Here is a 22,909-nt window from a genome sequence, read left to right as displayed (position 1 = left end):
GAAGAGATTTCTTATTTCAGCCCAGCATTGCTGGTCCTTTAAAGCTCTGGTAGAGTCTTAAAATAGATTCCACAGATACAATGAAGCCAACCTTACCATCTTCCCATCCAGTCCCTTCAGAATCTATTTTTCACTGGGATAGCCTCTGCCCTGTAAACTGCAGAGAATACGATTTGTTTCCTATCCATTGGCCAATCTTCTAACAAACTGTTGTGTAATACCTTATCAAATGATTCTGATGTCCAGATAAGCCACACTTAATAGTTCCCGTTTGTATCTTTCTATCATATTAGTTACATCCTCAAAAATGGTATTACACTTGCCAATTTTCAATCTACTTAGGAGCATGCCAGAATCTAAGGCATTGTTGAAAGTCGTCACACAATTATTATATCTGCAGCTTTTCTTTGTCAAAGCTTAGGATTAAGACATCATACCCTAGGCATTTGTCCAATTTTAGTCCTTGAGTTAGTCCAGTACTCATTCCTCCACTGATGTTGGTTTTGAAAAAAAACGCAATCCTAAAACGTCCAGTGTTTCATTGCAGTAATAAGACAGTCTTTATTGAAGTGAGCCACGGATGGATTTTTCTCCTGAGTGTTTTTTTTGTGGTGGATTTTTTTGATGAATCTTTTTCAGTTGTCTTTAAATGGTTTCCATTGATTTTTGTGATGGTGCTTTTCAGTCTACTTACCTATTCAACCTTAGTCCACCACCCCGACAGAGCCTAGTACAATTGGATATAGTCTCACAATAGGGGGACTTTATTTAAGACCGAGGAGGAATTTCTTCTTATGGAATTTCTTGACCATAGGGCTATTGAGGCTGGGTTATTAACTATGTTCAAGGCTAAGATAGATTTTTAGTTTGGAAGGGAATTGAGCGCTATGGGGAAAAGGCAGGAATGTTGTGTATGATATCAGCCATGATTCATTGGCAGAGCAGACTTAATAGGTTGAATGGCTTAGCCAAAGTCATACAGCATGGAAAGACCCTTTGGTCCAACTAGGCCATGCCGACCATGTTCCCAACTGAAATTAGTCCCACCTGCCTGTGTTAAGCCTATATCCTTCAACCTTTCCTGTTCCTGTATATATCCAAATATCTTTTAAATGTTGTAACTGTACCTGTATCCACCACTTCCTCCAGCAGTTCATTCCACTGTAAAAATGGTGTCCCTCGTGTCCTTTTATAAAACTTTCTCCTCTCACTTTAAAAACATGCCCCATAATTTTGTTCTGTCCCACCTTAGGGAAACAACACTTGTCATTCACCTTATCTATGCCCCTTTTTATAAAACTCTATGGCCACTCTTCGATCTCCTACGCTCCAGTGAAAATGTTATAACTCAAACCTTCCAGTCCTAGCAACAGTAAATCTTTTCTGAACCATCTCCAATTCAATAATATCCTTCCTCTAGTAGGGCGACCAGAAATGGGTACAGTATTCCAGAATTGGCCTCGCCAAAGTCCTGCACAATCCCAACTCCTGTACTCTACTCTGAGCAGTGAAGGCAAGCATGTTAAATGCCTTTTTTAACCACCCTGTCCACTTGTGATGCAAATTTCAAAGAATTATGTATCTGAACCCCTAGGACTCTGTTCTACAATGCTCTCCACGGTCCCACCGTTTAATTAAAGTCTTGTTTTACCAAAATGCTATATCTTGCATTTATCCAAATTAAACTCCATCTACCACTCCTCAGCCCATTGACCCAATTGATTAACATCACTTTGTAATCTTGATCAATTAGGTCAATGGGCTGAGTGGTAGATGGCATTTAATTTGGATAAACACAAGGTATTCTGCTTCTGTGTCATACAGCCTTGTATTTGTGCAATTTGCTTCCTTTATTTTGAGACTTTTTGTGATTAGAATATGTTGATTTCAAACTTTTATATGGACTTCAGTTATATCATGATCATTAGTGACCAGTGAATCATCAATAAAATTACTTACTGCACAATGAGACAGAGATAGTATTAGATCTGCATCTCATCCCTTGTCAGCCCCACAATGTATTGCTCTGGTGGAAATTGTCACAGGGACATTGTACAATCTGAACTGCCAGACTACCCTTGCTGATTTGTTGCAGTCTCCATGAAGGTTCAAGTCCCTTGTTGTTATTAGGTTGTGTTTGGATGCTCCAATTACTTTTTGACTAATTCTGTGTCAACTATGTAACTACTATTAGGCACCTCTAATTTTATTACCACCAGCATTTTCTGACTCTCTGTTCCAAATCTATGTTCACACTTCTCCGTGATTTTCCATGCCAAGATCCTTCCTCCTCAAAGTCTACTTGTTCTCCTCTTTACTCACACTCCACTCAGATCCACCTGCCCAACTTTGTCCTTATGTATTTTTTTAAATGATATGCCATGTGGAATACTTAAAAGTATTGATCACCAAGTGACTCATTGAATGGCAATTCAATCTAAACTATTTATCTGTATTTGCACCACTATCTATCTTATTGTTAGTGTTTAATGCATTCAGACTGTCATTATTTTCATTTTTTAACTGCTCTTTTTTGTACCCTACTTCACTGTAGGAAGATGGTGGTTTCATGTTAGTATGACTGGACTCGGCTAGTACTCTGCGTCATGGGTTTAAATTCCACCATAGCTGGTGGAATGTCAAGTTAATCCAAAAAAACTGGAATTGAAAGTTAGTCTCCTTAATGATGACCCATTGACAGCCTATCATTGTTTTAAAAGCAACAACGAAAAAATCAGTGAAAAAATATTATAATAAAAATCTGTCCCTTCCCGTTGCAGTCAGTTCACTTAATCCCCTATTGCTACACTGACCTGTGCTTCAACTTTACTATTTGGATATTTAATTCTCTCCATTTGAATGCTACTTCCACATTCCTCTGTTTTAAGGGCGTATTCATAGCCCCAGTTATATGATTCAGAAAGCATGGTATGCACTTCTGGCAGAAAGCTAGTGTTTAACTGTTGTGGTTCTGTTCGCCGAGCTGGGAATTTGTCTTGCAAACGTTTCGTCCCCTGTCTAGGTGACATCCTCAGTGCTTGGGAGCCTCCTGGACCCAATATACCGGCCACTACAGCGGACAGCTCGAACTGACAACCGGAAGCGGCAGAGACGGGCCACTATAAATGCCGGAAGAAACAGCACAGAAGCGCTTCACAGGAGGCTCCCAAGCACTGAGGATGTCACCTAGACAGGGGACGAAACGTTTGCAAGACAAATTCCCAGCTCGGCGAACAGAACGACAACAACGAGCACCCGAGCTACAAATCTTCTCCCAAACTTTGAACACTAGTGTTTCACTAAATGGCTGGAATATTTCTAAGGTGATAACAGAATTACGCTGATGAGGATGATGCTGTTCCAAAAGGTGTCTGGATGCAGTGCCACACAACAGACTTGAGGGACGTTTTTGGCTATGGAACAAAGACAGTAACAGTTCTGATTTTTTTTTTTGAAAAAGCAAATAGGCTCAGGGATAGGAATCAATATTTAATGAATTTTTTTGGGCTGGAGGGAAGTTTGTAGTGGAGTTCCTCCGGGATCAGTGTTTATACCCTTGCTTTTCCTGATGCTTACTAAATAAATGGACCCTGGTATGTCTGATCTCCCCGGAGGATATTTTCCAGGTTTGCAGGTGATACAAGACTTGGAAGTATTGTAAACAGTGAGAAAGACCACTTGAACATCAAAAGTTGCAGGCAAGTTGGTGGAGCAGTCATAGAGCCGATGAAATTCAAGCAAAGAAATGTAAGGTTTTAGACTTGTAGAGAGTCAGAGTTTTTATAATCTGGAAAGCGCACTACCTCTCCACCCATACTGCACCCTGCTGAATGAATGCTGAGTATACCTAATTAAAACATTGTCCAACTCGAGTAATAACTATTGAAAATAACTGGCTCTTAATGTAATTCATGAACTGTCAGATTGCAGGGTCCCTTAGCCACCAGGACCTAAATATAATGGAAGCTCAGATATTGCTAAATTTGGGGTTTAACAGTAATGGAATATATGGTTATGACCTCATAAATCAAATAACATGTTGTACTCTGGTGACCTGGGATTTCATATTGTTCTCAAATGTATTTCTAGATGGGCAATAAGTATTTGATTTTAATGGAGTTGATAGGTGTAAATTTTCCTTCCAGTTCTCCTCCTCCTCCTTCGCCTCTCAACTCTCTTCTAATTATGCTGCCTTGAATTAGTTGATTCCAGTTTTAGAATACAGAACATGTGTTGCATGACATTTTCACAATTAAGTTGATGTATTTTAGTGTGACTAATTTGCTCGAGATGTGTCGATCCTAGTGATTATGCACTGATATTTCCGGTTTCTGTCCAGTAGAAAACTCGACTTTGCCTACTGTGGAAATCCAGAAGTACATAATGCAATGACAGAAACAGGAGTAAACATTCATTTTAAGATCAGTGCAATATTTGTGCTTATCATGATATATAATCTGTTCACTTTTAATTTCAGTGTTTAGCTGCCGGTTCAATTATCATGAACCGAGAAATAGAGAGCATGGCAATGCGACCTTTGGCCAAAGAGTTAACCCGCAGTTTAGAAGAAGTGCGAAATGTTTTCCGTGACCAGTGCCTGAGAGACTTGAATGTCTACACTGACAAAATGAAGGAGTCCCTCAAACAATTTGATGGCTTGTTTGCAGAATTTGAACTATGGTAACAAATCTTCATAAACACACCCTTTATCAATTTCCATGTACTAGTTTCTGTGTATGCTGCTGTATTTTTTTGATGAAATTTGTTTTCCCATACCCCCATTCTAGGTTTTACTCCACTTTTTAGTGTAAGATGTAAAGTAAGTTATATTTGGGTTGAACAATTTGAGGGAATTGAGGTGTTCAGCGAATGCTGTACCTATGTATCAAGGTTTTTAGAAGGTGTTCCTCAAGGTCCGTTAACAAAATTTCAAGTGAGTTGTTAATAAAACTAATTGTAACAGCATGACCAGGAACTTGGCTGATGGGTTTAAAAACTGCAGAAAGCTTCGGAACAAAGAGATTTGGAAGTGCACATCCATGATTTACAGAAAGCTGACATCTAAGTTAGACGGGTAATATAGAAATCAAATGAAAGTTTCACCTTTATTTCAAAGGGAATGGAGTATAAAAACAAACAGAAATTACTGGGAAAGCTCAGCTCTGGCAGCATCCCTGAGGAGAAAGTAGAGTTAACATTTTGAGCCTAGTGATTCTTCATCAGAACACTACTCAGTGGAGTCGAAACATTAGCTCTCCTTTCTCCCCACAGATGTTGCCAGACCTCCTGAGTTTCTCCAGCAATTTCTGTTTTTGTCATTGAATGTTGTGACCTGTGTGTTTAAATGCATAATTCTCTAAAACTGAGTTACATGAAAGCTAGAACATTGTGATCTGAAAGACATAAGGTAGAATGGCGAAGAGATGAAATTATAGAAGCATTTGAGCCGATTATAGATAGAGCTTCAAAGACATAGAGTAATTGCAGCCTAGATTGATCAGGATAATTCTCGTGCTTGGAAAATGTATACTTGTAATGGGAGAGTTGTCATAATGGAGGTATTCTGTTGGAATAGCAAATGATAATTGTTGCGTTCTGTAAGATTTTATGGGGCAGGAGAAAAAGCTATTTCCTCACTTAGGGTCACCAATTTTAAATTAGCACAGTGAATGGAAAATGAAAATAGGTTATTAATTAGATCAAAAGCTGTCTCAATTATGAAAACCTATTTGGTTCACTGGTGTCTTTTATTGAAGGCAAAACTGCCTTCCTAGCCTGGCTTGGCTTATATGTGACTCCAGAACCACACCAATGTCCTCGCTTTAAAATACCCTTTGAAATGGCTGAGAGTGACATTCAGTTCAATGGCAATTGTGGGGGCTGACAAATATTGGGCTTGCCAGTAAACCTGCATCCAGTGAAAAAAATGAAGAGGAGAATAACTTTTATAGAATGGAGTAGTCTAAAATGCTTCATCAAGAGATTCTTTTATTTGAAAAACAGAAATATTTGAAGCAGAGAAAGATCAATGGGGAGTGAACTGAGTAGTGATATTGTTTTATCCTTTTCCTGTCACAAACATGTTGAGATGAATTGCTTTCTGTTCTGTTGTAAATGTCTAACTCCTGGAAGGACAGTTATCCATTTGCAAACCTTTTGTCATGAATGTTGACATGTTGGAAAATAAATGAGAATATAACGTGCCTGATGCCACCACGTGAATGAGTTGTTATTGAAGAGATTGCAAGGAATCAGAAGCAAAAACTCAGCTTTGTTTCTTTATACCTTTCTCTTCCTCCACTCCCTGCTCCCCCCCCCCCCCTCAAAAAAAAGGTATAATGATTTCTGTTTAAGTTTATTGGGGAAATAAGTTGTTTGATTCCAGCAGCTAATTTGTAAGTTAACCAAATCAACGACGGTGCCACGAATAATTTATAAGAGGTCAACTTAAATTTGAAGGTCGAGAACTTGTGGTTTAATTTGATTTGTCAGCAAAGTTTCATTCACGTGCTTGGCTGGTTTTGGTGATATTCTGTATGCAGTATTTATAAATTTGCAGTGGTTTTTCTTTTTTCCCTGTTTTGAGTTACATGAGTATGGATTAGTAGAGTCAGGATTGAAATGATCCTTTACTTAACTTTGTCATGGGATTTAATCCTCAATGGTGTCAGATTTTACAGCAATCTAGTCAACTTGAAATTGAACCAAATGCATATGGAAGTGGAGTGAAACCTAACTGAACATGCTTAAACAATGGGTACCTGTAATAACACATGTAACTGACAAGCACATGTAACTTCCATTTTAAACAGATTCATACTACCCTTTGAAACCAAAGTGTACACAAATTGCCACCTGTAGGCAGCTTTCAAGTTGTTAAAACACCATGCAAATAAGTGTTAAATAGTAGTGGGTTTAAATAAAAATTGACTAGCCCAGCATCTACAGCCGAAAGGAAATATGAGATTAAATGATTTCACGGCACTCACAGCTTTAGTGAGATTTCTCTGCTCCCATAGATTCTGGTAATATGTCTCGATCACACAAAAACTGTAAACTGCCAGTTAGAAAGGAATATAGCATTGACATCATAATTTGGGCATGCTTTAATGCAATCCTTTGAAAATTTTAAGACCCTGCAAGTATGGATACCTGACACAAATACTTCTAGTGTCTGTGACATCCAAATGATTTTATAGAAATAGCTATTCAGAAATCATTAACCCAATTGTAACTAAGCATTGATGGTTGGCATAGTATTTCCCATTCATCTTTGTAGAGGAAAAGCAAGTGCACGAATCGCCCAACATGAAATCACTTCTTTGTTTTAGGAAAGCTCCTTCAGCCGCCCACTGACCTAAATCTTATCCTTGCAATTAATTCTTTTTGATGCATCTGCAACAATAAACTGCCTCACTTTTGGTGTTTAGTTTTGATTCAAAGTTGAATTTTAATTCACTTGCCTGTCACCACTGTACATAACAGGAAAAAGCAATATCATAAACTATATTCCATATGATTTCTGATTTTGGTCCAGAGCTGTTTCATATGAAACCTGTTGTCCCAATTTTGACTTGTCTTTCAGTTATGTCTCTGCGATGGTACCTGTGAAATCTCCTAAAGAATATTACGTACAGCAAGAAGTCATTGTTCTCTTCTGTGAAACTGTCGAAAGGTGAGATTTGAAAATTAGTCCTTTCAAGTTTTCACTTTATTTTTTACCTGCTATAATCGCACTTGAAGTTAAAAATGGAATGAGATTTATTACTTGTTCAAAGAATTCAGCTTAAACCTGATAAAGGATTTAATTTTCTCCATTTTTTTTTCCATGGGATGTGGGTGTCTCTGGCAAGGGCCAGCATTTGTTACCCATTGTAATTGCCCTTGAACTGCATGGCTTGATAAGCCCTTGTAGCATTCACATCAGAGCCAACAACACTGCAGTGGGTTTGGAGTCAGTTGTAGGAAAAGGTTGGTGAGAATGGCAGATTTTCTTCCCGAAAAGTCATTACTGAAGATTGACAATTGATCATTTTATATTCACTAAACTTTCAATTCCCGATTGCCAATTCAATTTAAACTGGATTCATTGGGCTGATTCTGTATCAAAAACAGCTGAAAAGATTAGGCTTTTATTCATAAGTGTTTAGAAGAATGAGGGATGATATTATTGGAATATACAAAATTCTGAAGGAACTTGAGTTCGCCAATTGAAGATGTACGAATGGGGGAATCTAACTAGAGGATGTAGTTACAGAATATGGGGGCACTTAAACTATAATGTGAAGGGATTGATTCTTTCTGAGGGTATTGAATGTCTGGAATTCTGTGTCCCAGAGAGTTGTGAAAGCTAGCCTGTTGAAAGAATTTAGAGGAGGTAAGTAGATTTTTTTGAAATATCAGGGAGTTTATGGCTATGCTAAGCAGTCACAAAAGAGCATTTGAGGCCTGGGGCAGGTCAGTCATGATCGTGGAAGGTTTGGGCCAAATGGCCTACTCCTACACATATTTCTCATGTTCTAACAACTGCTGTGGTGGGACCTGAATTTGTGTCCCCAGAGCATTAGCCAAGTGTCTGGTTTGTTAGCTGAGTGACATTACGACTATGTTGCTGTTTCCCTGCAAGTAGGCTACGTTAAAACAATTGACTTTTAAAACTGCATTGAAGAGCTGCAGTGTGTATTTTTAGACATACTACCTCTTTTTTTTTTAAAACGTGCATTGGCAAAGGTTCAAATACTTTGCAGGCATGTTCTCGATTCTTGTTGCTTGAGATTAAGTGGACACTTGACCAACTGTGGACTTGTGTGAGACAATTGTGTTCAATAATTTAACACACCATTCTGAAATTTCCTTGTCAGGTATTTAACAGGAGCACTTAACTGGTGTTATTTTGAACTTTAGCTGTTGGTAAAATAACAGGACGTTCTGATGAATTCATTGTGTGTGAAATAATGGTTATTGGGTTTCTTGTTGGAAACCATTTGCGGGATCATGATTTGAGCTTCGGCATAAAGGACTAGATAATAAATAAGCGAGTTACTTAACATGCTGCATATCAAAAACTAGAAAGTGTAAGTATAAAATGAGTATCAGAATATCAAATGAATGCAGTAGATTATTTTTCATTTGTCCTCTCTGTCCTTAACTTGGCTAAGATTAACTGGGATCACTTGGTGTGAAAGAATTGGATAGGGTGGAATTTTGGAAGTGCATCCAGGAGAGCTTTTTGTGCCAGTACGTAGACAGTCCTACTAGAGGTGGGACAATGCTGGACCTAATCTGAGGGAATGAAGCTGCTCAAGTGGTTGAAGTGTCAGTGACGAGCATTTCAGGGATCTTGACCATTATTCTAAGTTTCAAAATCATTTGCCAAGGGATAAGGATAGTGCAGAAGCTAAATGTCAAAATTGGGGCAAGGTCGATTTTCAATATCATTCAACAGGATCAGACAAACCTGGCTTCCGGATTGGAAGCAGCTACTTGCTTGTAAGTCTACACTTGGAAAGTTGGAAACTTTTACAAGTAGTGTAGTGATAATTCAGGGCTGGCATGTTCCTTAAGAGTGAAGGGGAAAGGCAGCAAGTCCAGGGAACCCTGGCTCTCTCGAAATACCAAGACTTTGATCAAGACTATGTCAGACAGAGTGCTTTTAAAAGCAAGGCAGACTTTTAAAAAGTATACTGTGTGTAGGGGTTCCTTTAAAAATGAAATTGAGGGCAAAGAAGGACCACAAAAACCTGGCAGATGTGAGCAAGGAAAACGTTCGTGTTTTTAAGCATATCAAGAATAAGGGGATTACTAGGGAAATAATGAGGTTTATTAGAGACCAAAGGGACAATCTGCGCAAAGAGTCAGTGGATATGGATGAGGCCTTAAGTAAATATTTCTCATCTATATTGAGGAGAAAGCCGTTTAGCTGATTTCATTTGGGCTGATGAGGCTCTAGAACACGTTAAGATTAGTAAGGTTGTTTTAGATGTTTTAATAGGCATACAAGTGTATTAAGCCCCAGGGCCTGATAAAATAGCTCCCAAGCTGCTTTTGGAGGCAAGGGAAGAGGCTACTGGATGTCTGGCGGAGATATTTAAAACTACGGCCATAATGAGTCATAGAGTCATTAGAGATGTACAGCATGGAAACTGATCTTTCTGTCCAACTCGTCCATGCCAACCAGATACCCTGAATTAATCTAGTCCTATTTGCCAGCACTTGGCCCATATCCCTCTTAAACCCTTCCTATTCATATACCCATTCAAATGCGTTTTAAGTGTTGTCATTGTCCCAGCCTCCACCACTTCCTCTGGCAGCATTCACATTACCACCCTGAGTGGAAATGTTGCCCCTTAGGTCCCTTTCAACTCTTTTTTTTTTTCTCTCTCTCCCTTCAAACTATACCTTCTAGTTTGGGACTCCCCACCTTGGGGAAAATACCTTTTGCTATTCACCCTATCCATGCTTCTCATGATTGTAAAACCTCGACAAGATCATCCCTCTGTCTCCAATGCTCCAGGGAAAACAGCCCCAACCTATTCACCCTCTCCCTACTGCTCAAAGCGTCCAACCCTGGCAACATTGTTGTAAATCTTTTTTGAAACCCTTTAAAGTTTCACAACATCCTTCCTGTAGCAGGGAGATGACAATTGAGTACAGTACTCCAAACTTGGCCCAACCAATGTCCTGTACAGCTGCAACATGACCACCCAACTCCTGTACTCAATGCATTGACCAATAAAGAAAAGCATACCTCACCGTCCTGTCCAACTGGAACTCCACTTTCAAGGAGCAATGAGCAAGCACTCCAAGGTTTCTTTGTTCAGAAACATCCTCCAGGATCTTACCATTAAGTGTATAAGTCCTGCAGTGATTTGCCTTCCCAAAATGCAGCACCTCCAGCTTCCACTCCTCAGTCCACTGGCCCATCTGATCAAGATCCCATTGTACTCTGAGGTAACCACCTTTGCTGTCCACTACACCTCCAATTTTGGTGTCATCTGCAAACTTACTAACCATGCCTCCTATGTTCACATGCAAATCATCTATATAAATGACAAAAAGTAGTGGACCGAGCACCAGTCCTGCGGCACACGGCTACTCTCAGCCACCAGCCTGAAAAGCAGCCCTCCACCACCATCCCCTCATTTCTACATTCACGCCAGTTCTGTATCCAAATGGCTTGTGCTTCCTGTATTTGATATGATCTAACCAGTCTATCATGAGGAACCTTGTCGAATGCCTTACTGCAGTCCATGTAGATCACGTCCACCACTCTGCACACATCAAGCCTCTTTGTTACTACTTAAAAAAAACTCAATTAAGTTTGCGTGACACACACTTTCCACATGCACAGCCATGTTGACTATCCCTAATCAGTCCTTGCCTTTCCAAATACGTGTAAATCCTGTCCTCAATCCCCTCCAATTACTTGCTCACCACCAATGTCAGTCCCACTGGTCTATCGTTCCTGGCTTTTCCTTACCTTTTAACCTCCAGTGTTCCAGCAACTCACCTTTGACTGGAGGAGAGCTAATATGGTTTCTTTGCTCAAGAAGGGGAGCGAGGAAAGGTAGGAAATGACAAACCAGTCAGTCTGATGTCAGTGGTGGGGAAATTATTGGAAAAGGTTCTGAAAGACTGGATTAATGAGCACTTGAAAAGGCAAGAATTGATCAGGGTTAGTCAGCACAGATGTTTAAGAGGGACATCCAGTCTGACAAATTAGAATCAATGCTGGGTCCACATTTATCATTTATATAAATGATTTGTATGTGAAGATTGGAGGGATGATTAATAAGTTTGTAGGTGACCCCAAAACAGGTGGTGTAGTAGACCGTGAATAAGGTTATCTCCGAGTATAACAGGACCTAGATCAGATAGGCCAATAGGTCAAGGACTGGCAGATAGTGTTTAATTTGGATAATTGTGTGGGAAAGGATTTTGAAGACCAATCAGGGCAGGATTTACACAGTTATTGGCAGGCCTCTGGAGAGTGTTCTCAAACAGAGACCTTTGGGTGCAGGTGCATAGTTTCTTGAAAGTGAGTCACCGATAGATAGGGTAGTGAAGAATGTATCCTGAAGAAGGGCTCATGCACAAAATTCTCCTCCTTGGATGCTTGCCTGACCTCCTGCGCTTTTCCAGCAACACATTTTCAGCTAGTGAAGAATGTGTTTGGTACCCTGGCCTTTATTGGTCAGTGCATGGAGTATATGAGTTGGGATGCCACTTTGCGGCTGTACAGGACATTGTTAAACCACTTTCAGAATACTGCATACAATTGTGGATGCCCTTCTCTTGGAATGATGTTGTTAAACCTGAGTGGAGACAGAAAAAACTTGCAAGTATGTTGCAGGGTTTGGTTTGAGTTAGAGGAAGAGGCTGAATAGGCTGGAGGATTGGAGGCTGAGGGCGTGACCTTTCTGGAGGTTTATAGAATCATGAGAGGTATGGATATGGTGAATAGCCATGGTCTTTTTCCTAGGGTGGGGGTATCCAAAATTAGAGGGCGTAGGTTTAAGGTGAGAAAGGGACCAAAAAGGATTTAAAAAGGACCAGAGGGGTAACTTTTTCATGCAGTGTGGTGCTTATGTGGAACGAGCTGCCATAGGAAGTAGTGGAAGTAGGTACAATTACAACATTTTAGAAAACATCTGGATTGGTATAGGAAGTGTTTAGAGAATGTAGACCAAATGCTGGCAAATAGGAGTAGGTCACATTGGGATGTTTGGTCGATGTGGGAGTGTTGTGCCTGACTCTAATTGAGGCCTTTTTGAAAAGGTGGCTAAATATACTGGTGAAAGCAGTGCAGTTGATGTGGTTTTAACGAATGTTAGTGAGGCTTTTGACAAGGTCCCATTTGAAAGATTTGGAAATCTAAAAGGAAACCAGGCGATGGGATTCAAGGCAAGTCGACAAACTGAATCTAAAGTTGGCTTACAAGTAGGAGCCAAAGAATGATGGGGGAGGGTTGTTCTTGTAATTGGAAACCTATTCAAAGTTTGGGAGAAGATTTGTAGCTCGGGTGCTCGTTGTTGTGGTTCTGTTCACCGAGCTGGGAATTTGTGTTGCAGACGTTTTGTCCCCTGTCTAAGTAACATCCTCAGTGCTTGGGAGCCTCCTGTGAAGCGCTTCTGTGATCTTTCCTCCGACATTTGTAGTGGCTTGAATCTGCCGCTTCTGGTTGTCAGTTCCAGCTGTCCGTTGCAGTGGCCAGTATATTGGGTCCAGGTCGGTGTGCTTATTGATTTGATTGAATCTATGGATGAGTGACATGCCTCTAGGAATTCCCTGGCTGTTCTCTGTTTGGCTTGCCCTATAATAGTGTTGTCCCAGTCGAATTCATGTTGCTTGTCACCTGCGTGTGTGGCTACTAAGGATAGCTGGTCGTGTCGTTTCGTGGCTAGTTGGTGTTCATGGATGCGGATCGTTAGCTGTCTTCCTGTTTGTCCTATGTAGTGTTTTGTGCAGTCCTTGCTTGGGATTTTGTGCACTACATTGGTTTTGCTCATGCTGGGTATCGGGTCCTTCGTTCTGGTGAGTTGTCTTCTGAGAGTGGCTGTTGGTTTGTGTGCTGTTATGAGTCCTAGTGGTCGCAGTAGTCTGGCTGTCAGTTTGGAAATGCTCTTGATGTATGGTAGTGTGGCTAGTCCTTTGGGTTGCGGCATGTCCTCGTTCCGTTGTCTTTCCCTTGCGCAATTTGATCAACAGATGCCTAAGGGAAAGACAACGGAACGAGGACATGCCACAACCCAAAGGACTAGCCACACTACCATACATCAAGAGCATTTCCAAACTGACAGCCAGACTACTGCGACCACTAGGACTCATAACAGCACACAAACCAACAGCCACTCTCAGAAGACAACTCACCAGAACGAAGGACCCGATACCCAGCATGAGCAAAACCAATGTAGTGCACAAAATCCCAAGCAAGGACTGCACAAAACACTACATAGGACAAACAGGAAGACAGCTAACGATCCGCATCCATGAACACCAACTAGCCACGAAACGACACGACCAGCTATCCTTAGTAGCCACACACGCAGGTGACAAGCAACATGAATTCGACTGGGACAACACTATTATAGGGCAAGCCAAACAGAGAACAGCCAGGGAATTCCTAGAGGCATGTCACTCATCCATAGATTCAATCAAATCAATAAGCACACCGACCTGGACCCAATATACTGGCCACTGCAACGGACAGCTGGAACTGACAACCAGAAGCGGCAGATTCAAGCCACTACAAATGTCGAAGGAAAGATCACAGAAGCGCTTCACAGGAGGCTCCCAAGCACTGAGGATGTCACTTCGACAGGGGACGAAACGTCTGCAACTGAAATTCCTAGCTCGGCGAACAGAACCACAACATTTGGAAACCTGTGACCAACACTACCACAGGGATCAGTTTTGGGACACTTGTTGTCTGTTATGTATATTAGCAACTTTGGCGTGAATGTAGAAGGTATCATACATTGCAGATGATATGAAAATTGGAGTTGAGTGTGTGATCTCAGGCTACACTCTGATATTGATTAACTGATAAATTGAGCAGGGCAGTGACGAATGGAATTTAATCTCGTTAAGCGCAAGGTCATGCATTTTGAGAGGACTAAAAACCGGTTCCACAATTAATGGATCCCTAGGAAGTTAGGAGGAACTAAAGGACCTTTCTGAAGGTATCAATGCAGGCCGACAGGATGACGAAGAAGGCATATGGATAATACATGGAACATAGGAGGAAGGAAGTCTTTTATAAGATGTTGGTTAGCCATAGATGCAATGCTATTATGTATTCTAGTCATCACTGTATCAGAAGGGCGTAATCCATTGGAGACTGTGGGCAGAGGAGATTCACCAGGATGTTGCTGGAATGAGAAGTCTCGATTATAAGGAGAGAGTGGATTAGCTGCATTTGTTTTCTTGGAACAGAGGCTGAGTAGACATCTGATTGAGGTATACAAAATTGAGGCATACGGTTGAATCTATTTCCCGTGGCACCAAGACAAAGACTAAAGGACATCTGTTTAAGGTGAGGTGTAATTGGTTCAGAGGAGATCTGAAGAAATTTTCTTCCCCGCCCCCAGAGAGTGGTAGATGGAATGTGCTGCTTGAGGAGGCGATGGAGGCAGGTAATCTCGCAGCCTTTTTAAGATGCATCTGGATATGTACTCAAAAAGCCATAGGCTGTGGGCCAAATAAATGGGGTTAGTATAGTTTTGATGTTTGTTGATAGGTATAGGCATGGTGGGCTGCAGGGCCTATATCTGTGATTCTACGGCAACTTATGGAACAGGTTCCCAGCAAAAACTGCTGCCAAGTTCAGAATGACATGACTTGATGCCTTTTTGAAGATGAAATTTTTTTTTAATAAATGTTCATAAATGTTACCAGCTGGAAGTTTTTTCTCGTGTAGTTAATATAGCTTCATGTCTTTTACTCTGACTTTTTTCGAAGTGTCACGGGGATACTATTTTGCCAAAGAAATTAAATTTAATTAACAATGTCAGTACGTTATTCAATTTTTTTTTAAACTGGGTATTGATTGTTTCTTTTCCCCTCCATATTACCCTTGAAGTTCTAGTGATTGGTTAACCTTTGCCTTGAACCGCAAGTCAAAGTGGTGGTGATGAGAGGAAGAAAGCTACAGAATTTTGATCCAATGACCGTAATAGCAGTCCAGTTCCAAGTCACAACATTGTATGCCTTCAAAGGCAACATTTAGATGGTGCTGGAGAAACTCAGAAGGTCTGGTGGTACCTGTGGAGAAAGATAAACTGAGATCATGTTTCAAGTTCAACATGACTCTTTGGAACTGAACTCCTTTGCTTTGTCCCTAAGCTTGGAGAAAGTGAGGACTGCAGATGCTGGAGATCAGAACTGAAAAATGTGTTGCTTGAAAAGCGCAGCAGGCCAGGCAGCATCCAAGGAACCGGAGAATCAACGTTTCGGGCATAAGCCCTTCTCCTTGGATGATGCCTGACCTGCTGTGCTTTTCCAGCAACACATTTTTCAGCTTTGTCCCTAAGCTTGCTTTGCTCTCCGTGCAAGCTCAACAACATTGAGAGATTGTTTTCTTTCTTTTGGGATGTGGGTATTACTGGAAAGGTCAGCATTTGTTATCCTTGAACCTGACTGTGTTTCAGTGTTCCACTTCAGTAGATAATTGAGTCAACTACACTGCTCGATAATTGAGTCAACTACACTGCTGAACGGCTATTTTAACCAGACTAGCAAGGATGGCAAATTACTGAATCGAACTATTTGGTTGTTTTTATGACTATTGATAATATTTGAAGGTGTGGCCATAGTGAACACCACAAAGTTTTGGTCCCTTTGTCTAAGGAAGGATGTCCTGGCATTGAAGACTCCAGAAAAGCTTTACAAAGTTGATCCCAGAACTTTGAGAAGCGGCTGAGTTTGTACTCAATTGGAGTTGAAAAGAACGAGAGGTGACCTTAATGAAACATAGAAAGACTTTTGGGCAACTTGTGTTTATGCTGGTTTTATGGTCAATTGACTGCAGATGTGATGCTGCACCATTGCTGAATCTCCCATAAGCTATGGATTTCCATTCTTCAGAAAGTTCAAGACACTGGCACATAAATACCTGTCCAGCAAAGCCTGTGACTTCTCATCACGCGCCCTTCTATTTGCTGCAAATGCAGCAGAGCGATTCCTGAGCTGTCAGGTGATCTCTAATGCAGAGTCAGCCATCAAGATGTAAATGATTGTTTCATGAGATGAAAAGCTGACAAAGGAATACAGATCGGAGGGTGGGAATTCTGAAGTATGCATCTAACCTGATGTCTAAAAGACTGTCAGCTCCAACAGCACAGATGAAGCTCTTGAATTCAAGGCAAAGCATGATACTTCACCTACCACCTTCAACATTCACTCCTTCCACCACACTCCATTCTCCATTTACAAGCTTAGGGACAAATCTCACTGGTGCCTCATCATCCGTGCTGCCAGGCCGGGCCAGACCCGCCTTAGTTTCAACATTTGGGATGAGACTGCGGGGTACCTTGTTGGAATCGCTCCACGCCAGTTTGTGGTCCAAGCGGCTCCTTTGGCAGCACGAGCGTTCACCCCCAACTACCGGATGAAGGAGTCCCGCCCCTGAAACACCCCGTTGGACGGACTGCTTGCTGCTGTTTCGGGGCGACACGGTGGCACAGTGGTTAGCACTGCTGCCTCACAGCGCCAGAGACCTGCGTTCAATTCCTGCCTCAGGCGAATGTCTGTGTGGAGTTTGTACATTCTCCCCGTGTCTGCGTGGGTTTCCTCCGGGTGCTCCGGTTTCCTCCCACAGTCCAAAGATGTGCAGGTTAGGTGAATTGGCCATGCTAAATTGCCCGTAGTGTTAGGTAAGGGGTAGATGTAGGGGTATGGGTGGGTTGCGCTTCGGTGGGGCGGTGTGGACTTGTTGGGCTGAAGGGCCTGTTTCCACACTAAGTAATCTAATCTAATCTAAAGCTGAAAAATGTGTTGCTGGAAAAGCGGAGCAGGTCAGGCATCATCCAAGGAGCAGAAGGGCTTATGCCCGAAACGTCGATTCTCCTGCTCCTTGGATGCTGCCTGGCCTGCTCCGCTTTTCCAGCAACACATTTTTCAGTTCTGATCTCCAGCATCTGCAGTCCTCATCTTTCTCCAAGCTTAGGGACAAAGCAAAGGAGTTCAGTTCCAAAGGGTTTGCCATCAACAAGATGTACAGCAGCAACAGACCTTGGCTCCTTGTATAATATCATCCAGGCATCCCCTGCTTTCAGGAGACAAAGGCAGCAGTTGCATGGTACACCACCTGCAAGGATCCTCCACACCTCATCTCCAGGTCACACACCATCCTGACTATTGCTATTCCTTTCGTGTTGCTCAGACAGCACTCTGAAACTTCCTCACCAACAGCATAAGACCATAAGAAACAAGAAAAGGAGTAGGCTATTGGAACCCTCGAGCCTGCTCTGTCATTCAATAGTATCATGGCTGATCCAACATTCTTCACATCCACTTTCTTGCCTTTACTTCCTTGATTTCCCCAAGATTCTGGATTAGAGGTGCTGGAAAAGCAGTTCACCCACCTCCCGAGGACCCCTTCGCCCGTCTCCAACACACTGCATCCACCTGGACACCCTGTGCTGGCCTATTACCCGCCCTCGACCTCTTCACTTCCAACTGCCGCCGGGACATCAACTGCCTCAACCTGTCTACCCCCCCCCCCCCTCCTCCCCCACTCCAACCTCTCACCCTCACAACGTGCAGCCCTCCAATCCCTCTGCTCCAATCCCGACCTCACCATCAAGCCAGCGGATAAAGGGGGCGCAGTGGTAGTCTGGCGCACTGACCTCTACACCGCTGAAGCCAGACGCCAACTCGAGGATGCCTCTTCCTACAGCCCCCTCGACCATGACCCCACTCCCCATCACCAAACCATAATCTCCCAGACCATACAGAACCTCATCACCTCAGGAGATCTCCCACCCACAGCTTCCAACCTCATAGTCTGGGAACCCCACACTGCCTGGTTCTACCTCCTTCCCAAGATCCACAAGCCTGACCACCCTGGCTGACTCATTGTCTCAGCCTGCTCCTGCCCCACTGAACTCATCTCTACTTACCTTGACACTGTCCTGTCTCCCCTAGTCCAGGAACTCCCCACATACGTTCAAGATACCACCCACACCCTCCACCTCCTCCATGACTTCGTTTCCCCGGCCCCCAACGCCTCATCTTCACCATGGATATCCAGTCCCCCTACACCTCCATCCGCCATGACCAGGGCCTTCAAGCCCTTCGTTTTTTCCTCTCCCAACGTCCCCAACAGTACCCTTCTACCGACACTCTCATTCGTTTGGCCAAACTGGTCCGCGCCCTTAACAATTTCTCCTTCGAATCATCCCACTTCCTCCAGACCAAAGGGGTAGCCATGGGCACCCGTATGGGCCCCAGCTATACCTGTCTCTTTGGCCATGTAGAACAGTTGATCTTCCATAATTACACCGGCACCACTCCCCACCTCTTCCTCTGCTACATTGATGATTGCATTGGCGCCACCTCATGCTCCCGTGAGGAGGCTGAACAATTCATCAACACATTCCACCCTGACCTTAAATTTCCTGGACCATCTCTGACACCTCCCTCCCCTTCCTGGACCTCTCCATCTCCATTAATGACGACTGACTTGACACCAACATTTTTTTACAAACCCACCAACTCCCACAGCTACCTGGATTATACCTCTTCCCACCCTACCTCCTGCAAAAATGCCATCCCGTGTTCCCAATTCCTCTGCCGTATCTGCTCCCAGGAGGACCAGTTCCACCACAGAACACACCAGATGACCACCTTCTTTAGAGACCGCAATTTCCCTTCCCACGTGGTTAAAGATGCCCTCCAACACCTCTCGTCCACATCCCACACCTCCGCCCTCAGACCCCACCCCTCCAACTGTAACAAGGACAGAACGCCCCTGGTGTTCACCTTCCACCCTACCAATCTTTGCATAAACCAAATCATCCGCCAATATTTCCGCCACCTCTAAACAGACCCCACAACCAGGGCTATATTTCCCTCCCCACCCCTTTCCACCTTCTGCAAAGACCGTTCCCTCTGCGACTACCTGGTCAGGTCCACGCCCCCCTTCAACCCACCCTCCCATCCTGGCACTTTCCCCTGCCACCGCTGGAACTGTAAAACCTGCGCCCACACCACCTCCCTCTGCCTCCATCCAAGGCCCTAAAGGAGCCTTCCACATCCAAGAAAGTTTTACATGCACATCCACCAATATCATTTATTGTATCCGTTGCTCCCGACGCGGCCTCCTCTATGGGAGACTGGACGCCTTCTTGCAGAGCGCTTTAGGGAATATCTCTGGGACACCCGCACTGCCCTGTGGCCCAACATTTCAACTCCCCCTCCCACTCTGCCGAGGACATGGAGGTCCTGGGCCTCCTTCACCGCTGCTCCCTCACCACCCGATGCCTGGAAGAAGAACGCCTCATCTTCCACCTCGGAACACTTTAACCCCAGGGCATCAATGTGGACTTCACCAGTTTCCTCATTTCCCTTTCTCCCACCTCCCCCTAGTTCCAAACTTCCAGCTCAGCACTGTCCCCATGATTTGTCCTACCTGCCTATCTCCTTTTCCACCTATCCACTCCTCCACCTTCCTCCCTGACCTATCACCTTCATCCCCTCCCCCACTCACCTATTGTACTCTATACGACTTTTTCCCACCCCCACCCTCCTCTAGCTTATCTCTCCACCCTTCAGGCTCTCTGCCTGCATTCCTGATGAAGGGCTTTTGCCTGAAACGTCGATTGTACTGCTCCTCGGATGCTGCCTGAACTACTGTGCTTTTCCAGCATCTCTAATCCAGAATCTGGTTTCCAGCGTCTGCAGTCATTGTTTTTACCCAACTGATCAAGAATCTATCTATCTCTGCCTTAAATATATACAAGGACTCTGCCCCAACAGAGAGCTATGGCAAGGAGTTCCATTCAACCCTCTGACAAGAAATTCTTCCTCATGTCCGTTTTAAATTGGCTTTCCTTTATTCTGAGACTCTTAACGGAATTTCGAAGAATGAGTTACCTTATTAAGTAGAGAACCAACCAAGTTAGCCCCTGTTCATAAGATACTCCCTCCATCTTAACGAACCTTCTCTGAACTGCCTCCAATTAAATTATCTCTGCTTAAATAATGCACCAAAATTGCTCTCAGTACTCCCAGATGTGGTCTCACCAACAACTTGTACAGTTGCATTAAGACTTCCCAATCCTTTTCCTCCAACCCCCTTGAAATAATGGCCAACGTTCCATTAACCTTCCTGATTACTTGCTGCCCCTATGTACTAGCTTTTAGTGTTTAATGCACTAAGTAACCCCTAGGTCCCTTTGTGTTGCAGCTTTCCTCCATTTAAATAACTCTGTTCCTTTGTTCCCCTTTCCAAAATGAACAGCTTTATAATTTCCCTCATTATACTTCAATTGTGAGTGTATCTTCACCAAATGGACTGCAGCAGCTCAAGGAGGTTGGGTCATAAATTCAGACTTTGCTGGAAATACTCTGCAGAATGAATAAAAATAACACTAAATTTCTGTGGTGACTTTCAGAACCCAATTGTTCTGAATGTTTTAAGTATTCAAAGAATACAGGAGGGCATTTTCCTAGATCTTGAGTGGCATGAGCAGTGGGCAAATGCTTAAGAAAATAGGGGAATGAAAAGGTCAGATTCCTGGATCTGAGAGAATTTCCTGATTTTCTTTTTTCCCTCATAAATGTTCAGGTAATGAGTTCTGAATCTTGCTAATGAGAGGTGATGGCCTTACTTCCATTCACTTGCATTTCATTAGTAGCAAATTTCTGTGCAGCTCCCCATTCTTTTCCCAAAAGTCCAGATGGTGCCAGTTGTGGACATGAAAGCCAATGTTGTTACCTGATGACACAATTTGATTCTCTCAGCCCCATTGTCAGCACTATGCATGCTCCATGTGTTGTCCATGTGAGTCAGCATTGCAAGATCACCAGTCTTTCAGAACCTCACTTCAAAGTTCATTGACACTGAGGTCTTAAATGCTCCTGCCAGGTTGCTTTGCATGCATGGACATGGACATGTACACTTTATGTGACTATGCAACTATTTCAATATTTCCCATAAAGGAGTAATGACCCCATTCTGAATAGATGCAGCAAGGGCTTGTGTCCAAGTGGGGCTGTAACAATGAAGCAGGCACTAGAGGGCTGCTTGCAATGTTGGTGACTTCAACCTTCAATTTCATTTATCAAGTGTCTTAAGCACAAGAATAGCTGGCCAGTTTTTCAGTTAGTCACTGCAAATTTTGTGAAAATCCAAAAAATATCCTGGGACTATCTTCAGCCTGACCAGAAGTAGATACCTGCTCTGTTTGTCAGAAATCTGGGACTTTTGACCAGTGTACAATAGGAGTAGATGTTTGTTTTATGTTTATGGTGTTGGTTGGAGAGTTGCGCAGCACAGCACAATGAAATTTACTGAGCTAGCTGGATGTGGAGCGTGGAGCATGTAGCATTCCCACATGCTTGGGGATGCACCATCTGATAGTGAGTTGAAGACCAATAGCCTTAATGATGTTCTTATGCAAAGGCACATAGAACGTCAATGGTGGCAGTGACTCAGAGCTATGGTTATGTTCATTAAATCTGGTAAAAACAACACTGTATATGCCCAGTTGTACATTTTGTTTAGGTGCAAAGTATGATTACAATACTGGTTATATTACTGAACCAGTACTGCAAAGAATAAGTTATAATCCCAATGAGACAATTCAAATTCAATTTTTAGAAGAATTCTGGAAATAACAGGTTGGAGTAAGTGGTGACCATGAAGTGAAAGTAAAAACATAAAATGTTGGAAAGTTTACAAGCTTGATAGCACCTGGAGTGAGCAAGTGAGATCATGTTTTCGGTCAAGGACTGTGAAGTGACTGTGAAACTGCTTTTTTAGAAAAAGCTTCTGAAATTTCCAGCTCTGAACTACAGGTCATTCTGTTACAATGCGACAGTTGTGTTCCTCCGCAACGTCACTCTAGAAAACCACACAGTGGAAAACTACTATAGAAAATCGCTATTCCCATTCAGTAGAAAGTTCATGTTATCCAGTGTCCACAATTCATCAACTGCATTTTAACCAACTCAAGTAGATGAAGCACGATCTGTATATACAACTTGAGCCCCACACCAGAATCTGAATAACATTGCAGAAGTATTCAGCCCATCAAATCTGCAGTGACTCTCCAAATGACCAATTCCCTTAAAAGCCAAAAGAGCTGCGGCAGATGCTGTTAATCAGACAAAAATAGAAATTGCTGGAAAAGCTCAATAGGTCTGGCAGCATCTTGTGCGGAGAAATCAGTTAACGTTTCAGATC

General features: G+C 42.7%; 1 protein-coding gene across 3 annotated transcripts in view; it reads left to right on the top strand.

The window, feature by feature from the left end:
- LOC140494518 (lateral signaling target protein 2 homolog) overlaps positions 1-22,909 on the top strand; it is a 225,080-nt gene that overhangs the window by 96,959 nt on the left and 105,212 nt on the right. For all 3 annotated transcript variants that reach the window (XM_072593784.1, XM_072593802.1, XM_072593793.1), the window contains 2 exons: positions 4,478-4,680; positions 7,586-7,675. In XM_072593784.1, the coding sequence (XP_072449885.1) occupies positions 4,478-4,680; positions 7,586-7,675 (293 nt within the window). The remainder of the gene's footprint in view (positions 1-4,477; positions 4,681-7,585; positions 7,676-22,909) is intronic.

Source organism: Chiloscyllium punctatum, chromosome 2 (assembly GCF_047496795.1).
Source record: "Chiloscyllium punctatum isolate Juve2018m chromosome 2, sChiPun1.3, whole genome shotgun sequence".
NCBI lineage: Eukaryota > Metazoa > Chordata > Chondrichthyes > Orectolobiformes > Hemiscylliidae > Chiloscyllium > Chiloscyllium punctatum.
This window is presented reverse-complemented; position numbering and strand designations above follow the sequence as displayed.